At 44.2% G+C, this 22,589-nt stretch overlaps 2 protein-coding genes across 2 annotated transcripts in view; one reads left to right on the forward strand and one right to left on the reverse strand.

Annotated features, from left to right (window-relative positions):
- Nucleotides 1-7,819, forward strand: part of trpm1a (transient receptor potential cation channel, subfamily M, member 1a) — a gene marked incomplete at its 3' end in the record, with an annotated part of 223,195 nt that extends 215,376 nt beyond the window's left edge. Inside the window, exons 27-28 of the mRNA XM_079264958.1 lie at nt 5,313-5,683; nt 7,230-7,819. Coding sequence (XP_079121084.1) covers nt 5,313-5,683; nt 7,230-7,819 — 961 coding nt within the window. The remainder of the gene's footprint in view (nt 1-5,312; nt 5,684-7,229) is intronic.
- Nucleotides 7,820-12,460: 4,641 nt separating this feature from the next.
- galr1b (galanin receptor 1b) overlaps nt 12,461-22,589 on the reverse strand; it is a gene marked incomplete at both ends in the record, with an annotated part of 59,427 nt that continues 49,298 nt past the window's right edge. The window contains one exon of the mRNA XM_079264971.1: nt 12,461-12,775. Coding sequence (XP_079121097.1) covers nt 12,461-12,775 — 315 coding nt within the window. The remainder of the gene's footprint in view (nt 12,776-22,589) is intronic.

Consider the following 22,589-nt stretch of genomic DNA (forward strand, 5'->3'; position numbering starts at 1 on the left):
GGTCTACCATCAGTTGGTCTACATTTAGATTGTCTATGATCAGTTTGTCTACAATCAGATGGTCTACGTTTAAATGGTCTACGATCAGATGTTCTATATTTAGATGGTCTACATTTAGATGGTCCACAATTAGACGGTCTACACTTTGATTGTCTACAATCAGTTGGTATACATTTAAATTGTCTACGGTCAGTTGGTCTACGATCAGATGGTCTACAATCAGATGGTCTACGATCGGATGGTCTACGATCAGATGGTCTACAATCAGATGGTCTACGATCGGATGGTCTACGATCAGATGGTCTACGATCAGATGGTCTACTTTTAGATGGTCTACGATCAGGTGGTCTACGATCGGATGATCTACGATCAGATGGTCTACGATCAGATGGTCTAAAATCAGATGGTGTATGATCAGATGGTCTACGATCAGATGGTCCACATTTAAAAGGTCTACGATCGGATGGTCTACGATCGGATGGTCTACGATCAGATGGTCTACCATCAGATGCTCAACGATCAGATGCTCTACGATCAGATGCTCTACATTTAAAAGATCTACGATCGGATGGTCTACGATCGGATGGTCTACGATCATATGGTCTACGATCAGATGGTCTACGATCGGATGGTCTACGATCAGATGATCTACGATCAGATGGTTTACGATCAGATGGTCTACCATCAGCTGGTCAACGATCAGATGGTCTACAATCAGTTGCTCTACGATCGGATTGTGTACGATCAGATGGTCTACATTTAAAAGGTCTACGATCGGATGGTCTACCATCAAATGCTCTACCATCAGATGCTCTACGATCAGATGCTCTACATTTAAAAGGTCTACGATCGGATGGTCTACGATCGGAAGGTCTACAATCAGATGGTCTACGATCGGATGGTCTACGATCAGATGGTCTACTTCTAGATGGTCTACGATCAGATGGTCTACGATCGGATGATCTACGATCAGATGGTCTACGATCAGATGGTCTACCATCAGTTGGTCAACGATCAGATGGTCTACAATCAGATGGTCTAAAATTAGATGGTGTATGATCAGATGGTCTACGATCAGATGGTCTACATTTAAAAGGTCTACGATCGGATGGTCTACGATCAGATGGTCTACGATCAGTTGGTCTACGATCAGATGGTCTACGATCAGTTGGTCTACATTTAGATTGTCTACGATCAGTTGGTCTACAATCAGATGGTTTATATTTAAATGTTCTACGATCAGATGGTCGAAATATAGATGGTCTACATTTAGATGGTCTACAATTAGACGGTCTACGATCAGCTGGTGTACATTTAAAAGGGCTACGATCAGTTGGTCTACTATCAGACAGCCTGCTATTAGTTGCTCTATGATCAGATGGTCTACCATCAGATGGTCTACGATCAGTTGGTCTACTTTTAGATGTTCTACGATCAGTTGGTCTACGATCAGATGGTCTACGATCAAATGGTCTATGATCAGCTGGTCTACATTTGGATGGTCTACCATCAGTTGGTCTACGATCAGATGGTCTACATTTAAAAGGTCTACGATTGGATGATCTACGATTGGATGGTCTATGATCAGTTGGTCTACATTTAGATGGTCTACGATCAGTTGGTCAAGGATCAGATGGTCTACAATCAGATGGTCTACGATCGGATGGTCTCCGATCAGATGGTCTACATTTAAAAGGTCTACGATCGGATGGTCTACGATCAGATGGTCTACGATCAGATGGTCTACATTTAAAAGGTCTACGATCGGATGGTCTACGATCAGATGGTCTACATTTAAAAGGTCTACGATCGGATGGTCTACCATCAAATGCTCTACCATCAGATGCTCTACATTTAAAAGGTCTACGATCGGATGGTCTACGATCGGATGGTCTACGATCAGATGGTCTACAATCAGATGGTCTACGATCGGATGGTCTCCGATCAGATGGTCTACATTTAAAAGGTCTACGATCGGATGGTCTACGATCAGATGGTCTACGATCAGATGGTCTACATTTAAAAGGTCTACGATCGGATGGTCTACGATCAGATGGTCTACATTTAAAAGGTCTACGATCGGATGGTCTACCATCAAATGCTCTACCATCAGATGCTCTACATTTAAAAGGTCTACGATCGGATGGTCTACGATCGGATGGTCTACGATCAGATGGTCTACAATCAGATGGTCTACGATCGCATGGTCTACGATCAGATGGTCTACGATCAGATGGTCTACTTTTATATGGTCTACGATCAGATGGTCTACGATCGGATGATCTACGATCAGATGATCTATGATCAGATGGTCTACGATCGGATGGTCTACGATCAGATGGTCTACGATCAGATGGTCTGCGATCAGATGTTCTACTTTTAGATGGTCTACGATCAGATGGTCTACCATAAGATGGTCTACGATCAGTTGGTACACACTTACATGGTCTACCATCAGTTGGTCTACAATCAGATGGTCTACGATAAGTTGGTCTACATTTAGATGGTCTATAATCAAATGGTCTACAATCAGATGATCTACAATCAGATGGTCAACATTTAAATAGTCTACATTTAGATGGTCTACCATCAGTTTGTCTACATTTAGATGGTCTACATTTATATGGTCTATGATCAGGTGGTCTACGATCAGATGGTCTACCATCAGATGGTCTACATTTAAAAGGTCTACGATCGGTTGGTCTACGATCATATGGTCTACGATAAGATGGTCTACCATCAGATGCTCTACAATCAGATGGTCTTCATTTAAAAGGTCAACGATCGGATGGTCTACGATCGGATGGTCTACAATCAGATGGTCTACGATCAGATGGTCCACGATCGGATGGTGTACGATCAGATGGTCTACATTTAAATGGTCTACATTTAGATTGTCTACGATCAGATGGTCTACCATCAGATGGTCTACATTTAGATGGTCTACGCTCAGATTGTCTACGATCAGTTGGTCTACGATCAGATGGTCTACGATCAGATGGTATACAATCAGATGGTCTAAGATCAGATGGTCCACGATCAGATGGTCTACATTTAAAAGGTCTATGATCGGATGGTCTACAATCGGATGGTCTACATTTAGATGGTCTACCATCAGTTGGTCTACATTTAGATTGTCTATGATCAGTTTGTCTACAATCAGATGGTCTACGTTTAAATGGTCTACGATCAGATGTTCTATATTTAGATGGTCTACATTTAGATGGTCTACAATTAGACGGTCTACACTTTGATGGTCTACAATCAGTTGGTCTACATTTAAATTGTCTACGGTCAGTTGGTCTACGATCGGATGGTCTACGATCAGATGGTCTACGATCAGTTGGTCTACGATCAGATGGTCTACGATCAGTTAGTCTACATTTAGATTGTCTACGATCAGTTGGTCTATAATCAGATGGTCTATATTTAAATGTTCTACGATCAGATGGTCGAAATATAGATGGTCTACATTTAGATGGTCTACAATTAGACGGTCTACGATCAGCTGGTCTACATTTAAAAGGTCTACGATCAGTTGGTCTACTATCAGACAGCCTGCTATCAGTTGCTCTATGATCAGATGGTCTACCATCAGATGGTCTACGATCAGTTGGTCTACTTTTAGATGTTCTACGATCAGTTGGTCTACGATCCGATGGTCTACGATCAGATGGTCTACGATCAAATGGTCTACGATCAGCTGGTCTACATTTGGATGGTCTACCATCAGTTGGTCTACGATCAGATGGTCTACATTTAAAAGGTCTACGATTGGATGATCTACGATTGGATGGTCTATGATCAGTTGGTCTACATTTAGATGATCTATGATCAGATGGTCTATGATCAGATGGTCTACGATCGGATGGTCTACGATCAGATGGTCTATGATTAGATGGTCTACGATTGGATGGTCTACGATCAGATGGTCTACGATCAGATGTTCTACTTTTAGATGGTCTATGATCAGATGGTCTACCATCAGATGGTCTACGATCAGTTGGTCTACATTTAGATGGTCTATAATCAAATGGTCTACAATCAGATGAGCTACAATCAGATGGTCAACATTTAAATAGTCTACATTTAGATTGTCTACCATCAGTTTGTCTACATTTAGATGGTCTACATTTATATGGTCTATGATCAAGTGGTCTACGATCAGATGGTCTACCATCAGATGGTCTACATTTAAAAGGTCTACGATCGGATGGTCTACGATCATATGGTCTACGATCAGATGGTCTACCATCAGATGCTCTACAATCAGATGGTCTTCATTTAAAAGGTCAACGATCGGATGGTCTACGATTGGATGGTCTACAATCAGATGGTCTACGATCAGATGGTCCACGATCGGATGGTGTACGATCAGATGGTCTACATTTAAATGGTCTACATTTAGATTGTCTACGATCAGATGGTCTACCATCAGATGGTCTAAGATCAGATGGTCTACATTTAGATGGTCTACAATCAGTTGGTCTACGATCAGACGGTCTACCATCAGATGGTCTACATGTAAAAGGTCTCCGATCTGATGGTCTGCGATCAGTTGGTCTCCGATCTGATGGTCTACGATCAGTTGGTCTACGATCAGATGGTCTACATTTAAAAGGTCTACGATCGGATGGTCTACGATCAGACAGTCTACCATCAGATGGTCTACATGTAAAAGGTCTCCGATCTGATGGTCTACGATCAGTTGGTCTACGATCAGATGGTCTACGATCAGATGGTCTACATTTAAAAGGTCTACGATCGGATGGTCTACGATCAGATGGTCTACCATCAAATGGTTTACATTCAAAAGGTCTACGATCGGATGGTCTACGATTGGATGGTCTACAATCAGATGGTCTACGATCAGATGGTCTACAATCAGATCGTCTACGATCAGATTGTCTCCATTTAAAAGGTCTACGATTGGATGGTCTATGATCCGATGGTCTACGATCGAATGGTCTATGATCAGATGGTTTACGATCAGATTGTCTACCATCATTTGGTCTACATTTAGATGTTCTATGATCAGATGGTCTACATTTAGATGTTCTATGATCAGATGGTCTACATTTAGATGTTCTATGATCAGATGGTCTACATTTAGATGTTCTATGATCACATGGTCTATGATCAGTTTGTATACGATCAAACGGTATACTATCAGATGGTCTACCATCAGTTGGTCTACATTTAGATGGTCTACCATTTGATGGTCCACGATCAGACAGCCTGCTATCAGATGGAGTACAATTGGATGGTCTATGAGCAGACGGTTTATGATCATATATGTTCCTTGTGTTCAGGGTGGAGAACATGTCCATGCGTCTGGAGGAAGTGAATGAAAGGGAGCACTCCATGAAGGCCTCCCTTCAGACGGTAGACCTCCGCCTGGCTCAGCTGGAGGAGTTTTCCAGCCGGATGATGAACGCAGTGGAGAAGCTGGCAGGTGTAGACCGGGATCAGCTGGTCCGTGCACGGTCCAGAGCATCGTCCGTGTGCGAGCCGTCTTCTCTGCTACGACACGGCAGCATCAACAGCGTGGATGGGTACAGCCTCTACCGGTACCAGCTGGACACCGACGACAGGACGTTGGTCTGTGAAGACTCAGAAGACAACAAGGTTCATCCCAGTTCAGGGGGACAACTGGGATACTCCCAGGGACTAAACACAGCAGGTAGGAGCCAGGAGATAAGACCAGTTCAGGAACTGGAACTGCGTCTGAAACCGGGCCAGGTACTGGGTCAGATACTGAGTCAGAAACCAGGTTAAGAACTGGTTCAGAATCCAGGAGCCTCATTTATGAACCTGTGCGTAGCAACGCTGACTCCAGGCGGAACAAAATGCTCCAGATGATGCTGGAAGTGCTTCATTCCTTTGTTTCAGATTATAAAATGAACGGACATAAATGAGACGTCTCTGACTCCAGTTTATTTACTGGGAACATACTGGTGTTCCTGTGTGTCCCAGCTGGGTTGCAGCGCTGCAGATGTGGTCGGGGGGGGGGGGATTCTCCACCTCTGATGTGTTGCATCACTTCTAGACGTTTGGCAGCAGTTTGGTTCCAACATGATGGTTGGAGGTCGGGGACAACAGCGCTGGTCGCAGCTGAACGGGACACGTTACCATTTAGTAGCATGTTATGTAGCGTCTCCACTATCTGCACACATCTGCAGCTGTACAACAGGTTTCCTCCTGGGCATGGAGGCACCTCCACCTGCCTCCATCTGCCCGATGGCCGCTACACCACGTCTGGCTGTGGAGAACATCGTTCTGTTCCTCTGCTCTGGGTTGGGAAAAGGAGCGGACCCGACCGGTCAGTCCCTTCCCTTTGGAAGGTGCCGGACTGGAGTCCAGAGTCTCCATGTTCCATGTCCACCAGCAGGGACAGATAAGCCACGTTGGGGAGCATTTTATATCCAACCATCACTTCATGTTCTGTATCTGCAGGTGGAGGAAACACCTGAGCAGCCTGATGATGGGCTGTTGTCATGGCGACGCGTCATTTTAATGCATTTTTTCATTTAGACTTTTATTATTAATGCAGCTTCTGTATGACTTAACTGTGTGAAATGGTTTTTATAACACGTAGAACTGCTTGGTTTCAGAGCAGGTTTTACTGGTTGATGTTTTAGTGCTGGAGGAACAAGATCAAATGTGCGTTTTCTTTTTTTGTTTTTTTGCAAATGCTGTTAATGTACATCATTCTGCGTAAAGATTTATATTTGATTTTGATCAAATATCAAATTTCCCACCATTTCTTTGCTTTTATTTCCTGCCTTTGGTGTCGCCGTTTCCCGTTTCTCCAGATGTCGTACGCCGGGGTCAGAGTTGGCGTGGAGGTCGGGACGTTTTACCGCCAAGTCCTGCTTTGATTAATCCCAAAAGTTGAATAGAATTGACGTACGCCAGGTTTTGTGCGACAACTTTGTGAACGAGGCCCCAGATCTGGAACCTGATCAGAAACCAGGTCGGAAATCAGACCAGAGGGCAGGATCCATCCATTCATCCATCCATTGTTCAGAACTGTTTCTAAAATCCACTGTGTTTGGGTTCAGAGATTTAAGAGCGTTTCAGTTCCACGTCTCGGTTCTGTTCAGATTCACTTTTAATTTTTCGGGGTTTCGGAATCTTTCAAGGTTCTGCATGTTGGACATTACTGCTACCTGACCAGAACTCCACAGATACCTGCAGAACTGATCAGAACTCTGTGACTGTTTCAGGTGCCGTGAAGGACTTCAGTTCCGGTGTGGACTCTGGAGGACGGAAGGACAGGACTCAGTCCTTTTCCAACGTTGACATCCTGATCTCCCCCTGTGACCATGCCCACACTGGCCCCCCTCCTCTTCAGGATAGCCTGACGGACTCCAACATGGACCAATCAGCACAAAAGAGTCGTCTGGAAGCGGCGGTGTCTTTCCCTCTGGAGAGGTCAAGGGTCACAGAGTATTCCTCGTCTCTCAGCAGCAGGAAGTGCATCAGCACTATTGTTTGTAGCCCCGCCCATTGGGACCAGGAGCACGTCAGCAGTCTAATCTCTTTGCAGATGAAGGCGGAGTCGGGTGGAGGTGCAGAGGAGTCCAGATTGCCCATAGATGGTAACTATGGTAACGTAGAGGATGGTAATGTAGAGGAAGAGGACCGGATCTATCCGTCGCTTCGTTCCAAGAGTCTCAACACAAACCCGAGGAAGACAAAGAAGAGGATGCAGGATGAGGATATACCTCGGTCTGCTAGTAGTGTCAAAGACCTGGTGTCAGTCTTCAGGGCAGGTCAGGAGACCCCGGGTCAGAACCAAGTCCACAGACCATGAACCTGAAGGACTGAGGTGAACTGGATGGGACCCGGAACTGCTGCGATGAAACAGTATTCCAGTTTCAGAATCTGGAAAATGACATACAACTGGAGGTTTAAACTGGTCTTATAAGACTGACTATCTGTCTATTAATCTATCTCGTCTATCGATCTAGGCGCAGTTCACCTTCTGTCCACCAGGTGAAGCTAAACTTTATCAATGCTGAAATTCACCTCAATGATCCAACATCTTTGAGTCACATGACTTTCAGTCAACCCACCAATGCTCCTGTCAGTCCTGGTTCTGACCGGGTCTCACCACTTGTTCTGACTGGGTCTGACCAGTTTTCATCATCTGTAAGGGACAATTCAGAACAAGACATCCATACACATCATCACATCACCAGAGGATCCTGCCATGAAGAGTTGCAGGAACGTCACAAACACCAGAAATAAACACATGAACATAAAACTGTTCCAAAAAGACCTTTAAAACCTCACACTGAGCACCATCAGTAGGTTTTGACCAGTTCTAACTGGTTTTGCTTGGACTTAATGATGCCATGACTAGTGTGAACTGTACTATATTAGACTATACTGGTCTGAAGCTGATCTAGAATCTTATCCTGGAACTGATACTGTACCTGATCCTGGATTGAGCTAGGACCTGATCCAGGACTTGGTTGCATATCTGAGTGATGACGTAACATAAACTCCGGCTGATGTTTTCAACTTTTATTGACATAAATATAACGACAGAATTCAGAAGAAAAGCAGATGGATTTTGAATCAGATCAGGTCCAGGCCTTGCTACAGGTCCTCCATAGAATGAATTAATCAATCAATCTGGACATTTTCAATGAATGAAAACCGCATCTGTTTTAAATATTATTTTGATGTCTCTGGATGTCTCTGGTCCCGACTGGTCGTCTCTGGATGTCTCTGGTCCTGTCTGGATGTTGGACTTCTTTGACAGGCTGAACACCACAGATCCCATCAAGACCACATTCCTATGTTGGTACCAGATCCGTTCCAGACAACGTTTCTATGATGTACCAGACTGGATTCAGATTAGTTCTTTTTCAAAGCTACTTCAGTGAGTAGACATCGTGCCAGTAGCACGGTAGCGAAGACACGGTAGCGAAGACACGGTAGCGGGGACACGGTAGCAAAGACACAGTAGCGAAGACACGGTAGCGGGGACACGGTAGCAAAGACACGGTAGCGAAGACACGGTAGCGAAGACACGGTAGCGGGGACACAGTAGCGGGGACACGGTAGCAAAGACACGGTAGCAAAGACACGGTAGTGGGGACATGGTAGCGGGGACACGGCAGCAAAGACACGGTAGGAAAGACACGGTAGTGGGGACATGGTAGCGGGGACACGGCAGCAAAGACACGGTAGCAAAGACACGGTAGTGGGGACATGGTAGCGGGGACACGGTAGCAAAGACACGGTAGCAAAGACACGGTAGTGGGGACATGGTAGCGGGGACACGGCAGCAAAGACACGGTAGGAAAGACACGGTAGTGGGGACATGGTAGCGGGGACACGGCAGCAAAGACACGGTAGCAAAGACACGGTAGTGGGGACATGGTAGCGGGGACACGGTAGCAAAGACACGGTAGCGGGGACACGGTAGCAAAGACACGGTAGCGAAGACACGGTAGCGAAGACACAGTTGCGGGGACATGGTAGCGGGGACACGGTAGCGGGGACATGGTAGTGGGGACATGGTAGCGGGGACACGGTAGCAAAGACACGGTAGCAAAGACACGGTAGCGGGGACACGGTAGCAAAGACACGGTAGCGAAGACACGGTAGCAAAGACACGGTAGCAAAGACACGGTAGCGAAGACACGGTAGCGAAGACATGGTAGCGAAGACATGGTAGCGAAGACACAGTAGCGGGGACACGGTAGCAAAGACACGGTAGCGAAGACACGGTAGCGGGGACACGGTAGCAAAGACACGGTAGCGAAGACACGGTAGCAAAGACACGGTAGCAAAGACACGGTAGCGAAGACACGGTAGCAAAGACACGGTAGCAAAGACACGGTAGCGAAGACACGGTAGCGAAGACACAGTAGCGGGGACACGGTAGCAAAGACACGGTAGCGAAGACACGGTAGCGAAGACACGGTAGCAAAGACACGGTAGTGGGGACATGGTAGCGGGGACACGGTAGCAAAGACACGGTAGCGGGGACACGGTAGCAAAGACACGGTAGCGAAGACACGGTAGCGGGGACACTGTAGCAAAGACACGGTAGCGAAGACACAGTTGCGGGGACACGGTAGCAAAGACACGGTAGCGAAGACACGGTAGTGGGGACATGGTAGCGGGGACACGGTAGCGAAGACACGGTAGCGAAGACACGGTAGCGAAGACACAGTAGCGGGGACACGGTAGTGGGGACATGGTAGCGGGGACACGGTAGCAAAGACACGGTAGCAAAGACACGGTAGCGGGGACACTGTAGCAAAGACACGGTAGCGAAGACACAGTTGCGGGGACACGGTAGCAAAGACACGGTAGCGAAGACACGGTAGTGGGGACATGGTAGCGGGGACACGGTAGCGAAGACACGGTAGCGAAGACACGGTAGCGAAGACACAGTAGCGGGGACACGGTAGCGGGGACACGGCAGCAAAGACACGGTAGTGGGGACATGGTAGCGGGGACACGGTAGCAAAGACACGGTAGCGGGGACATGGTAGCGGGGACACGGTAGCAAAGACACAGTAGCGGGGACACGGTAGCAAAGACACAGTAGTGGGGACACGGTAGCAAAGACACGGTAGTGGGGACACGGTAGCGGGGACACGGTAGCAAAGACACAGTAGTGGGGACACGGTAGCAAAGACACGGTAACGAAGACACGGTAGCGAAGACACAGTAGCGGGGACACGGTAGCAAAGACACGGTAGCGGGGACATGGTGGCGGGGACATGGTAGCAAAGACACGGTAGTGGGGACATGGAAGCGGGGACACGGTAGCAAAGACAGGTAGTGGGGACACGGTAGCAAAGACACGGTAGCGGGGACATGGTAGCGGGGACACGGTAGCGGGGACACGGTAGCAAAGACACAGTAGCGGGGACACGGTAGCAAAGACACAGTAGTGGGGACACGGTAGCAAAGACACGGTAGCGGGGACACGGTAGCAAAGACACAGCAGTGGGGATACGGTAGCAAAGACACAGTAGTGGGGACACGGTAGCAAAGACACGGTAGCGGGGACACGGTAGCAAAGACACAGCAGTGGGGACACGGTAGCAAAGACACAGCAGTGGGGATACGGTAGCAAAGACACAGTAGTGGGGACACGGTAGCGGGGACACGGTAGCGAAGACACGGTAGCGGGGACACGGTAGCGAAGACAGTAGCGGGGACACAGTAGCGGGGACACGGTAGCGAAGACACGGTAGTGGGGACACGGTAGCGGGGACACGGTAGCGAAGACACGGTAGCGGGGACACGGTAGCGAAGACAGTAGCGGGGACACGGTAGCGGGGACACGGTAGCGAAGACACGGTAGTGGGGACACGGTAGCGCAGACACGGTAGCGGGGACACGGTAGCGAAGACACGGTAGCGGGGACACGGTAGCGAAGACACGGTAGCGAAGATACGGTAGCGGGGACACGGTAGCGAAGACACGGTAGCGGGGACACGGTAGCGAAGACACGGTAGCGGGGACACGGTAGCGAAGACACGGTAGCGGGGACACGGTAGCGGGGACACGGTAGCGAAGATACGGTAGCGAAGACACGGTAGCGGGGACACGGTAGCGAAGACACGGTAGCGGGGACACGGTAGCGGGGACACGGTAGCGGGGACACGGTAGCGAAGACACGGTAGCGGGGACACGTTAGCGCAGACACGGTAGCGGGGACACGGTAGCGAAGACACAGTAGCGGGGACACGGTAGCGAAGACACAGTAGCGGGGACACGGTAGCGAAGACACAGTAGCGGGGACACGGTAGCGAAGACACGGTAGCGGGGACACGTTAGCGCAGACACGGTAGCGGGGACACGGTAGCGAAGACACGGTAGCGCAGACACGGTAGCGGGGACACGGTAGCGAAGCTACGGTAGCGAAGACACGGTAGCGGGCACCTGTTAGCGGGGACATCATGTGACCAAACACATACAAAACATCTGATTTTGCTAAAAGATCATTTGAAGCTGAAACATGACATTTCTTCATTAAAAGGCGGTTGGAGCTGTAATAACTGCAGTCTGAACATAAACAACATTCTGATAGACCTGGAACATCCTGAGTCCTCTGAGAGTCCTGATCTGAACCTGGACTGTCCCACAGCAGAGAAGAATCATCACAATTCCGTGAACTCAAAATGTTCTCGGTAAACAGCTGAACAGAACCTGAACCAGAACTTGAAACCACAGAGGAGGTCCGAGAACTGGGTTGGGTCCTGGTCTGGGTCCAGGACTGGGTCCAGGACTGGGTCCAGGTCTGAGGACTGTTTAATATTTTCAATAAATCAGAGGATTTTCTGGACTTTTCAGGTCTGTATGTGTTGGTGTGTGTGTGTGTGTGTGTGTGTGTGTGTGTGTGTGTGTACACTCAGGCTGACCACAGCAGCCAATTGCAAACAGTCCGGTGGTCATGTGACCAGGGCGTCCTGCTCCATCAGACGTTGGTGGTGGAGTGTGTGGTGGAGATGTTGTCCATGCGGAAGCGGACCACCTTGTTGGATGGAGATGGATGCAGGAGGTGGCGGCTGAAAACTTGACGACAGGCTTTCCGGAAGTTTTCCGACAGGAAGGCGTAGAGGACGGGGTTGATGCAGGAGTGTCCGTAGGACAGACAGTGAGCCGTAATCCGGAAGGCGAAGGAGGCGTTGGTCAGAGGGAAGCTGCCAAACGCCACCCACATGTCGATGATGTGATGAGGCATCCAGCAGACGGTGAAGGCAGAGACGAGGAGGAGGACAGTCTGAGCGGTCTGAGGACAAAACACGGATATGAACCTGCTGGATACCATAGCAGTTCCTTGGGAATAATAATACTTCACTTTCAAAATATACCACAACTGTTCCCACAATGTCCAGAGAAGGCGGGAGAACATTCCATATTAATTTGACATGTATTAACTATTCCCAAACGTTCCTGTTACATTCCCACTCTTTATCAAAACTTTCTGGTTATATTCTCAAATGTTCCCAAAATGTTCCTGTTATATTCCCAAAAATTCCCAAAATCTTCTCGTTATATTCCCAAACCTTCCCAAAATGTTCCTGTTATATTACCACATTTTCTCAAAACCTTCCGTTTATGTTCCCAAAATGTTCCTGTTATATTCCCACACCTTCCCAAAACATTCCTGTTATATTCCCAAACCTTCCCAAAACGTCCTGTTATATCCCCGAACGTTCCAAATACATTTCTGTTATATTCCCAAACTTTCCAGTTATATTCCCAAACTTTCTCAAAACTTTCAGGTTATATTCCCAAACGTTCCCAAAACGTTCTTGTAATATTCCCGAACATTCCTGTTATATTCCCAAACCTTCCCAAAACGTCCTGTTATATCCCGGAACGTTCCAAAAACATTTCTGTTATATTCCCAAACTTTCCAGTTATATTCCCAAACATTCCCAAAATGTTCCTGTTATATTCCCAAACTTTCTCAAAACTTTCCATTTATATTCCGAAAAATTCCCAAAACGTTCCTGTTATATTCTCCAACTTTCTCAAAACTTTCCGGCTATATTCCCAAACCTTCCCAAACCGTTCCTGTTATATTCCCAAACCTTCCCAAAATGTCCCTCCTATATTCCCAAACATCCCCAAAGCGTTCCTGTTATATTCCCAAACTTTCTCAAAACTTTCAGGTTGTATTCCCAAACGTTCCCAAAACGTCCTGTTATATTCCCAAACATTCCCAAAATGTTCCAGTTATATTCCCCAACATTCCTGTTATATTCCCAAACCTTCCCAAAACATCCTGTTATATCCCTGAACGTTCCAAAAACATTTCTGTTATATTCCCAAACTTTCCAGTTATATTCCCAAATGTTCCAAAAATGTTCCTTTTATATTCCCAAACTTTCTCAAAACTTTCCATTTATATTCCCAAACATTCCCAAAACGTTCTAGGTATATTCCATGACATTCCCAAAACATTCCGGTTATATTCCGAAAAATTCCCAAAACGTTCCTGTTATATTCCCAAACTTTCTAAAAACTTTCCGGCTATATTCCCAAACATTCCCAAAACATTCCAGTTATATTCCCAAAATGTTCCGAAAGTGTTCCTGTTATATTCCCAAACTTTCTCAAAACTTTCAGGTTATATTTCCAAACGTTCCCAAAATGTTTCTGTAATATTCCCCAACATTCATGTTATATTCCCAAACCTTCCCAAAACGTCCTGTTATATCCCGGAATGTTCCAAAAACATTTCTGTTATATTCCCAAACTTTCCAGTTATATTCCCAGACATTCCCAAAATGTTCCTGTTATATTCCCAAACTTTCTCAAAACTTTCCATTTATATTCCGAAAAATTCCCAAAACGTTCCTGTTATATTCTCCAACTTTCTCAAAACTTTCCGGCTATATTCCCAAACCTTCCCAAACCGTTCCTGTTATATTCCCAAACCTTCCCAAAATGTCCCTCCTATATTCCCAAACATTCCCAAAATTTTCCTCCTATATTCTCAAACATTCCCAAAGCGTTCCTGTTATATTCCCAAACTTTCAGGTTGTATTCCCAAACGTTCCCAAAACGTCCTGTTATATTCCCAAACATTCCCAAAATGTTCCAGTTATATTCCCCAACATTCCTGTTATATTCCCAAACCTTCCCAAAACATCCTGTTATATCCCTGAACGTTCCAAAAACATTTCTGTTATATTCCCAAACTTTCCAGTTATATTCCCAAATGTTCCAAAAATGTTCCTTTTATATTCCCAAACTTTCTCAAAACTTTCCATTTATATTCCCAAACATTCCCAAAACGTTCTAGGTATATTCCATGACATTCCCAAAACATTCCGGTTATATTCCGAAAAATTCCCAAAACGTTCCTGTTATATTCCCAAACTTTCTAAAAACTTTCCGGCTATATTCCCAAACGTTCCCAAAACATTCCAGTTATATTCCCAAAATGTTCCAGTTATATTCCCAAATGTTCCGAAAGTGTTCTTGTTATATTCCCAAACTTTATCAAAACTTTCAGGTTATATTTCCAAACGTTCCCAAAATGTTTCTGTAATATTCCCCAACATTCATGTTATATTCCCAAACCTTCCCAAAACATCCTGTTATATCCCTGAACATTCCAAAAACATTTCTGTTATATTCCCAAACTTTCCAGTTATATTCCCAAATGTTCCAAAAGTGTTCCTGTTATATTCCCAAACTTTCTCAAAACTTTCCATTTATATTCCCAAACATTCCCAAAACGTTCTTGGTATATTCCATGACATTCCCAAAACATTCCGGTTATATTCCGAAAAATTCCCAAAACGGTCCTGTTATATTCCCAAACTTTCTCAAAACTTTCCGGCTATATTCCCAAACGTTCCCAATACATTCCTGTTATATTCCCAAACCTTCCCAAAACATTCTGGTTATATTCAATTCAACTTTATTTATATAGTGTCAAATCACGGCAATGCCATCTCAAGACGCTTTACAGACAGAGGGGAAAACATAATGAAGGCCAAATCATAACAGCCTATATAAGGAAACCAACAGATTGAGTTGAGTCCAACTCAATCTCCCATCCTGAGCAAGCACACTGGCGACAGTAGGAAGGAAAAAAACTCCCTTTTAACAGGAAGGAAACCTCCGGCAGAACCCGGCTCAGGACAGGCAGCCATCTGCCTCTGCTGTGTGGGGGGAAGAGGACAGAAAGACAACAGACAACAGGAACTGCTACTCCCGGCCAGGGAGACCTGCTGAGACAGGAGACATACATGTTAATGATGCAACACTGTTATTGGGGGGGGGGGGGGGGGGGGGGGGGGGCATAACTAGCAGCATAACTAAGGGATGCTAACCATCCCTAGCTATAGGACTTATCAAAAAGATAAGTCTTCAGCCTAGTCTTAAAGGTGGGGAGGGTGTCTGCTTCCCTAACACTAACTGGGAGCTTATTCCATAAGAGAGGGGCCTGATAACCAAAGGCTCTGCCTCCTGCTCGGCTCTTTGAGACTCTAGGAACCACAAGTAAGCCTGCAGTCTGCGAACGAAGTACTCTGCTTGGTATATAAGGAACAATGAGGTCTTTGATATATAGTAGTGCCTGGTTGTGGAGGGCTTTATATGTAAGGAGAAGGATTTTAAATTCTATTCTAGATTCAACAGGCAGCCAATGAAGAGAGGCTAAAACTGGAGAAATATGATCTCTCATGCTGGTTCTGGTCAGGACTCTGGCTGCAGAATTCTGGATCAGCTGAAGGCTTTTCAGGGCATATTTAGGACAGCCCAGTAATAGAGAGTTACAGTAATCTAGTCTCGAAGTAACAAAAGCGTGAACCAGTTTTTCTGCATCACTCTGATACAGAATGTCCCTAATTTTGGCTATATTACGTAAATGAAAGAAGGCTGTTTTAGTAACCTGCTTAATATGTGGGCCAAAGGACAGGTCAGGGTCAGATATTACTCCAAGGTTTCTCACTGTAGCACTGGAAGCTAAAGTAATGCCATCCAGGTTCGTTACAAAACTGGAAAATTTAGCTCTGAGTTTTTCAGATCCAACAAGAATTACTTCAGTCTTATCTGAGTTTAAGAGGAGAAAATTTCTAGACATCCAAGTCTTTATGTCTATGAGACAATTTTGTAGCCTATTGGGCTGATTTGTTTCATCTGGTTTAAAGGATAAGTATATCTGAGTATCATCTGCATGACAATGAAAGTTTATTCCATGTTGTCTAATAATTTTGCCTAAAGGGAGCATATATAGTGTGAAGAGTACTGGTCCAAGTACAGAACCTTGAGGAACTCCATGACTTACTGTAGTTTGTGAGGAGGACTTGTCATTTACATGAACGAACTGAAGTCTATCAGATAAATATGATTTAAACCAGCTTAACGCTGTACCTGTAATTCCAATCACCTGTTCTAGTCTTTGTAACAGAATGTTATGATCGACTGTATCAAATGCAGCACTAAGATCAAGCAAGATAAGTACGGACACAAGTCCTTTGTCTGAGGCCATAAGAAGGTCATTAGTAACTTTCACCAATGCTGTCTCAGTGCTATGATGAGCTCTAAATCCTGACTGAAACTCTTCAAATAAATTATTTCTGCTCAGGTGGGCATGTAGCTGAGCTGAAACTATTTTCTCCAGAATTTTGGACATAAACGGGAGGTTAGATATAGGTCTATAATTTGCTATCACCTCTGGATCCAGAGATTGCTTTTTAAGTAAAGGCTTGATTACAGCAGTTTTAAATGATTGTGGTACATATCCTGTCACTAAAGACATATTGATAAGACTTAGTAGTGATGTATCAATTAAAGGGAAAATGTCCTTAAAGAGGCTCGTTGGGAGAGGGTCTAAGATACAGGTGGATGGTTTAGATGAAGCTATTATTTTAGTTAATTCAGAGGGTTGGACAGGACAGAAACTATTTAGACACAAGTCAGATCCTGGTTCTAAGGATGCTTCGGAGACCACAACAGGCTCAACATTATAGGTAGAAGGAAGAATATTGTGGATTTGATCTCTAATAGTGTCAATTTTATTCCTGAAAAAATACATGAAATCATCCCAGCTAAGTGAGAAAGGAATACATGGCTCCACAGCGCTCCGGCTCCTAGTAAGCCTAGCTACAGTGCTGAAAAGAAACCGAGGGTTGTTTTTGTTTTCCTCTATCAATGATGAATAATAAGCTGTTCTTGCCGTACGTAAGGCTTTTTTGTATACAATTAAACTTTCTTTCCAGGTTAAGTGAGACTCCTCTAGTCCTGATGAACGCCATCTGTTTTCCAAACGCCTTGATGCCTGTTTTAGAGCTCGAAGCTGGGAATTAAACCAGGGAGCCTTCATAATCTTACCTAATTTCTTCTTCTTTAGGGGAGCAACATTATCCAAGGTTGTACGCATTGAAGCTGTTATAGTATCAGCATGTTGATCAATCTGAGCAGGAGTAAGGCTTAAAGGGGGACTCTCAGTCATGCTAACACATGGTAGAGGGGAAAAAATTTATTCAATCGATTGTTTAAATTTTGTAATATTATTGTCTGATAAACATCTACTATAGTAGAATTTATTTTTGGTCAGTGAGGAATCAAATAAAGTGAATTCAAAGGTTAATAAGAAGTGATCGGACAAGACAGGGTTTTGAGGAAATACTTTGAGCTTATCAGTCTCAATACCAGATGTTAGAACCAGATCAAGAGTATGACCATGAGAGTGAGTGGCACCATGGACATTTTGTGAAAACCCAATTGAGTTTAGAATAGAACTAAAGGAAATGTTTAAACTATCATTTTCATGGTCAACATGAATATTAAAATCACCTAGTACAATGACCTTATCAGTAGTCAGCACTAACTCAGACAAGAGATCAGAGAATTCGGTCAGAAACTCGGAGTAAGGTCCAGGTGGGCGATACACTAATGCTAAAAGCAGCGGTTTCTCTGAATTCCATTTTGGATGAGATAAATTTAATGTCAGGAATTCAAAGGTTTTATAGTTAGTTTTGATCTTAGGATTAATTAAAAATTCTGACTTAAAAATAGCTGCAACACCTCCTCCTCTGCCTGTAGTTCTAGGAATGTGAAAGTTTAAATAGTTAGCTGGCGTAGCTTCATTAATACTAACATAATCCTCTTGCTGTAACCAGGTTTCCGTAAGACAGAATAAATCAATGTGGTGATCACCTATCAAGTCATTGACTAATAAAGACTTATTTGGGAGGGATCTAATATTCAGTAGGCCACACTTTATTGTCTTATTTTCAGATTTTATTAGATCCATTGTTTTTATTTTTATGAGGTTTTCACCATTAACCCCAGAAGTGTTTTTGTGTTGTTTAATTCTTACTGCTGGGGAGTTGTATAAGGTCGGAATGGGGTTTTGGGTGGGCGGCGGCAGGTGGGAAGCTGCAGAAAAGTGTGTAGGACTACAATTCTGCCTCCTGGTCCCAACCCTGAGTTGTCAATTTAGCTGACTAATAAAAGAGTCCATCTTGCTAGATAAGAGAGCGGCTCCATCCAACGTGGGATGGATGCCATCTCTCCTAATAAGACCAGGCTTTCCCCAAAAAGCGCTCCAGTTATCTATAAAACCCACGTTGTTATCGGGACACCACCTAGACAACCAGCGGTTGAAGGATGACATGCGGCTAAACATGTCATCGCTGATTAAATTTGGCAAGGGACCAGAGAAAACTACGGAGTCCGACATGCTCTTGGCAAAGTTACACACCGAAGCAACATTAATTTTAGTGACCTCCGATTGGCGTAACCGGGTGTCGTTACCGCCAACGTGAATTACAATCTTACAGTATTTACGTTTAGCCTTAGTCAGCAGTTTCAAATACGATTCGACGTCGCCCGCTCTGGCCCCAGGAATGCATCTGACTATGGTCCCCGGTGTCTCTAGAGCCACGTTTCTGACTATGGAACTACCTATAATCAGGGTTTCTGCCTCAGCGGGTGTGTCGCCGAGCGGGGAAAATCTGTTAGAAACGTGAACAGGTCGGTGGTGGCCAGTGGGTTTTGGTTTGGGGCTACGCTTCCGCCTGACCGTCGTCCAGCCCGCCTCGGCTCCCGGCTGCGCGGGAACTGCTGAGGGACCGCTAGGTGGGCTAGCTGCCCTGGCTGGTAGCTCCGCACTGGCTAATGGGGGCTTGCTGACTAACTGCTGCCCTAACTGAGTGCGGAGCTGGGCTTCTAACTCACAGAGCCTCGCCTCCAAAGCTGCCAAGCTGCTACACTTAATACACCTACCGTTATCACTAAAGGAGGCGGAGGAGTAGCTAAACATCAGACACACCGAGCAAGAAAAGGCAGGGGACCGGGGTGTGGGAAGAGAGCTAGCAGCCATGCTAAAACCGAGTGCTTGAGCTGTTTAAGTCAGTAAACAGAAAGCCAAAGATCCCAAAAATAAATGCAATATATAGAACAGTGGTTTGGGAAGATTTTGTGCGCTAAAGTGAGTGGTTGGTTAACAATAGATAGAAGTTAGACAGAAGTTAAAGGAGCCAACGGCTCGTAGCAATCCGCAGTGATACACGCTAGGGAAACAGGAAATGACACAATACGTTACCGCAACGTCAGCATGTCCAGCAACCCAAACCCAAATCCCAAACATTCCCAATACATTCCTGTTATATTCCCAAACCTTCCCAAAACATTCTGGTTATATTCTCAAACCTTCCCAAAACATTCCTGTTATATTCCCAAACCATCCCAAAATGTTCCTCCTATATTCCCAAACATTCCCAAAACCTTCCTGTTATATTCCCAAACGTTCCCAATACATTCCTGTCATATTCCCAAACTTTCTCAAAACTTTCAGGTTGTATTCCCAAACGTTCCCAAAACGTCCTGTTATATTCCCAAACATTCCCAAAATGTTACGGTTATATTCCCAAATGTTCCCAAAACCATCCTGTATTATTCCCTGACCTTCCCAAAATGTTCCGGTTATATTCCCAAATTTTCCCAAAACGTTCCTGTTTTATTCCCAGACATTCGCAAAGTATTCCTGTTATATTCACAAACATTCCCAAAACATTCCTGTTATATTCCCGAACATTTCCAAAACGCCCCGTTATATCCCCAAACGTTTGTTATATTTCCAAACCTTCCCAAAATGTTCTTGTTATATTCCCAAACATTCCTGTTATATTCCCAAACATTCCAAATACATTTGTTATATTCCCAAACTTTCCAGTTATATTCCCAAATGTTCTGAAAGTGTTCCTGTTATATTCCCAAACTTTCCCAAAACGTTCTTCGTATATACTATGACATTCCCAAAACATTCCTGCTATATTCCAAAAAATTCCCAAAACGTTCCTGTTATAATACCAAACTTTCTCAAAACTTTTTGGTTATATTCCCAAACGTTCCCAATACATTAATATTATATTCCCAAACCTTCCCAAAACATTCTGGTTATATTCTCAAACCTTCCCAAAATGTTCCTGTTATATTGCCAAACCTTCCCAAAACATTCATGTTTTATTCCCAAAGATTCCCAAAACATTCCTGTTATATTCCCAAACGTTCCCAAAACGTTCCTGTGATATTCCCGAACATTCCTGTTATATTCCCAAACATTTTTGTTATATTCCCAAACGTTCCCAAAATGTTCCTGTAATATTCCCGGACATTCCTGTTATGTTCCGAAACCTTCCCAAAACGTTCCTATTATATTCCCAACATTCCCAAAACATTCCTGCTAAATTCCCAAACCTCCCCAAAATGTTCTGGTTATATTCCCAAAATTTCGCAAAATATTCCTGTTATATTCCCAGACATTCCCAAAACATTCATTTTATATTCCCAAACATTCCCAAAACACTCCTGTTATATTCCCACACATTCCCAAAACGCACTGTTATATCTCCAAACATTCCCAAAATGTTCCTGTTATATTCCCAAACGTTCCAAAAACATTTTTGTTATATTCCCAAATGTTCTTGTTATAGTCCCACGTTTCCAAAAAAATCCTTTTATATTCACAAACTTTCTCAAAACTTTCCGGTTATATTCCCAAACGTTCCCAATACGTTCCTGTTATATTCCCAAACCTTCTCAAAACATTTTGGTTATATTCCCAAACCTTCCCAAAATGTTCCTGTTATATCTTCTGGGATTCCCAAAACATTATTGTTGTATTCCCAAACCTTCCAAAAATGTTTGTTATATTCCCAAATGTTCCTGTTATATTCCCATATGTTCTCAAAACATTCTAGTTATATTCCCAAAATGTTCCTGTTATTTTCCCAAACGTTCCTGTTATATTCCAAAACGTTCCCAAAACATTCCTGTTATATTCCAAAATGTTCCCAAAACATTCCTGTTATATTCTGAAATGTTTCCAAAACAATTCCTGTTATATCCCCAAACGTTCGCAAAATTTTCCTGTTAATATCCGAAACATCCCCAAAAAGTTCCTGTTATTTTCCCAAGCATTCCAAAAACGTTCCTGCTATATTACCAAACCTTCCCAAAACATTCCTGTCATATTCCTAAACTTTCTCAAAACTTTCCGGTTATATTCCCAAACCTTCCCAAAACGTTCCTATTCTATTCCCAAATGTTCCCAAAACGTTGCTGTTATATTCCCTAACATTCCCAAAACATTCCTGTTATATTCCCAAAAGTTCCCAAAATGTTCTTGTTATAATCCCGAACATTCCTTTTATATTCACAAACCTTCCCAAAACGCCCTGTTATATCCCCAAACGTTCCCATAATGTTCCTGTTATATTCCCATAAGTTCCCAAAACGTTCCTGTTATATTGCCAAATGTTCCTGTTATAGTTCCAAATGTTTCCAAAAAAATTCCTGTTATATCCCAACATTTTCCCAAATCGTTCCTGTTATATTCCCAAACACTCCCAAAATCTTCATGTTATATTCCCAAATATTCCCAAAATCTTCCTGTTATATTCCCAAAAATTCCCAAAATGTTCCTGTTAAACTGCCAAACCTTCCCAAAATACTCCTGTTATATTCCCAAACATTCCCAAAATGTTCCTGTTATATTTCCAAACTTTCTCGAAACTTTCCGGTTATATTCCCAAACCTTCCCTAACCTTCCTGTTATATTCCCAAACTTTCTC

Source organism: Telmatherina bonti (assembly GCF_933228915.1).
Source record: "Telmatherina bonti genome assembly, chromosome: 1".
In the NCBI taxonomy this organism is placed as follows: Eukaryota; Metazoa; Chordata; class Actinopteri; order Atheriniformes; family Telmatherinidae; genus Telmatherina; species Telmatherina bonti.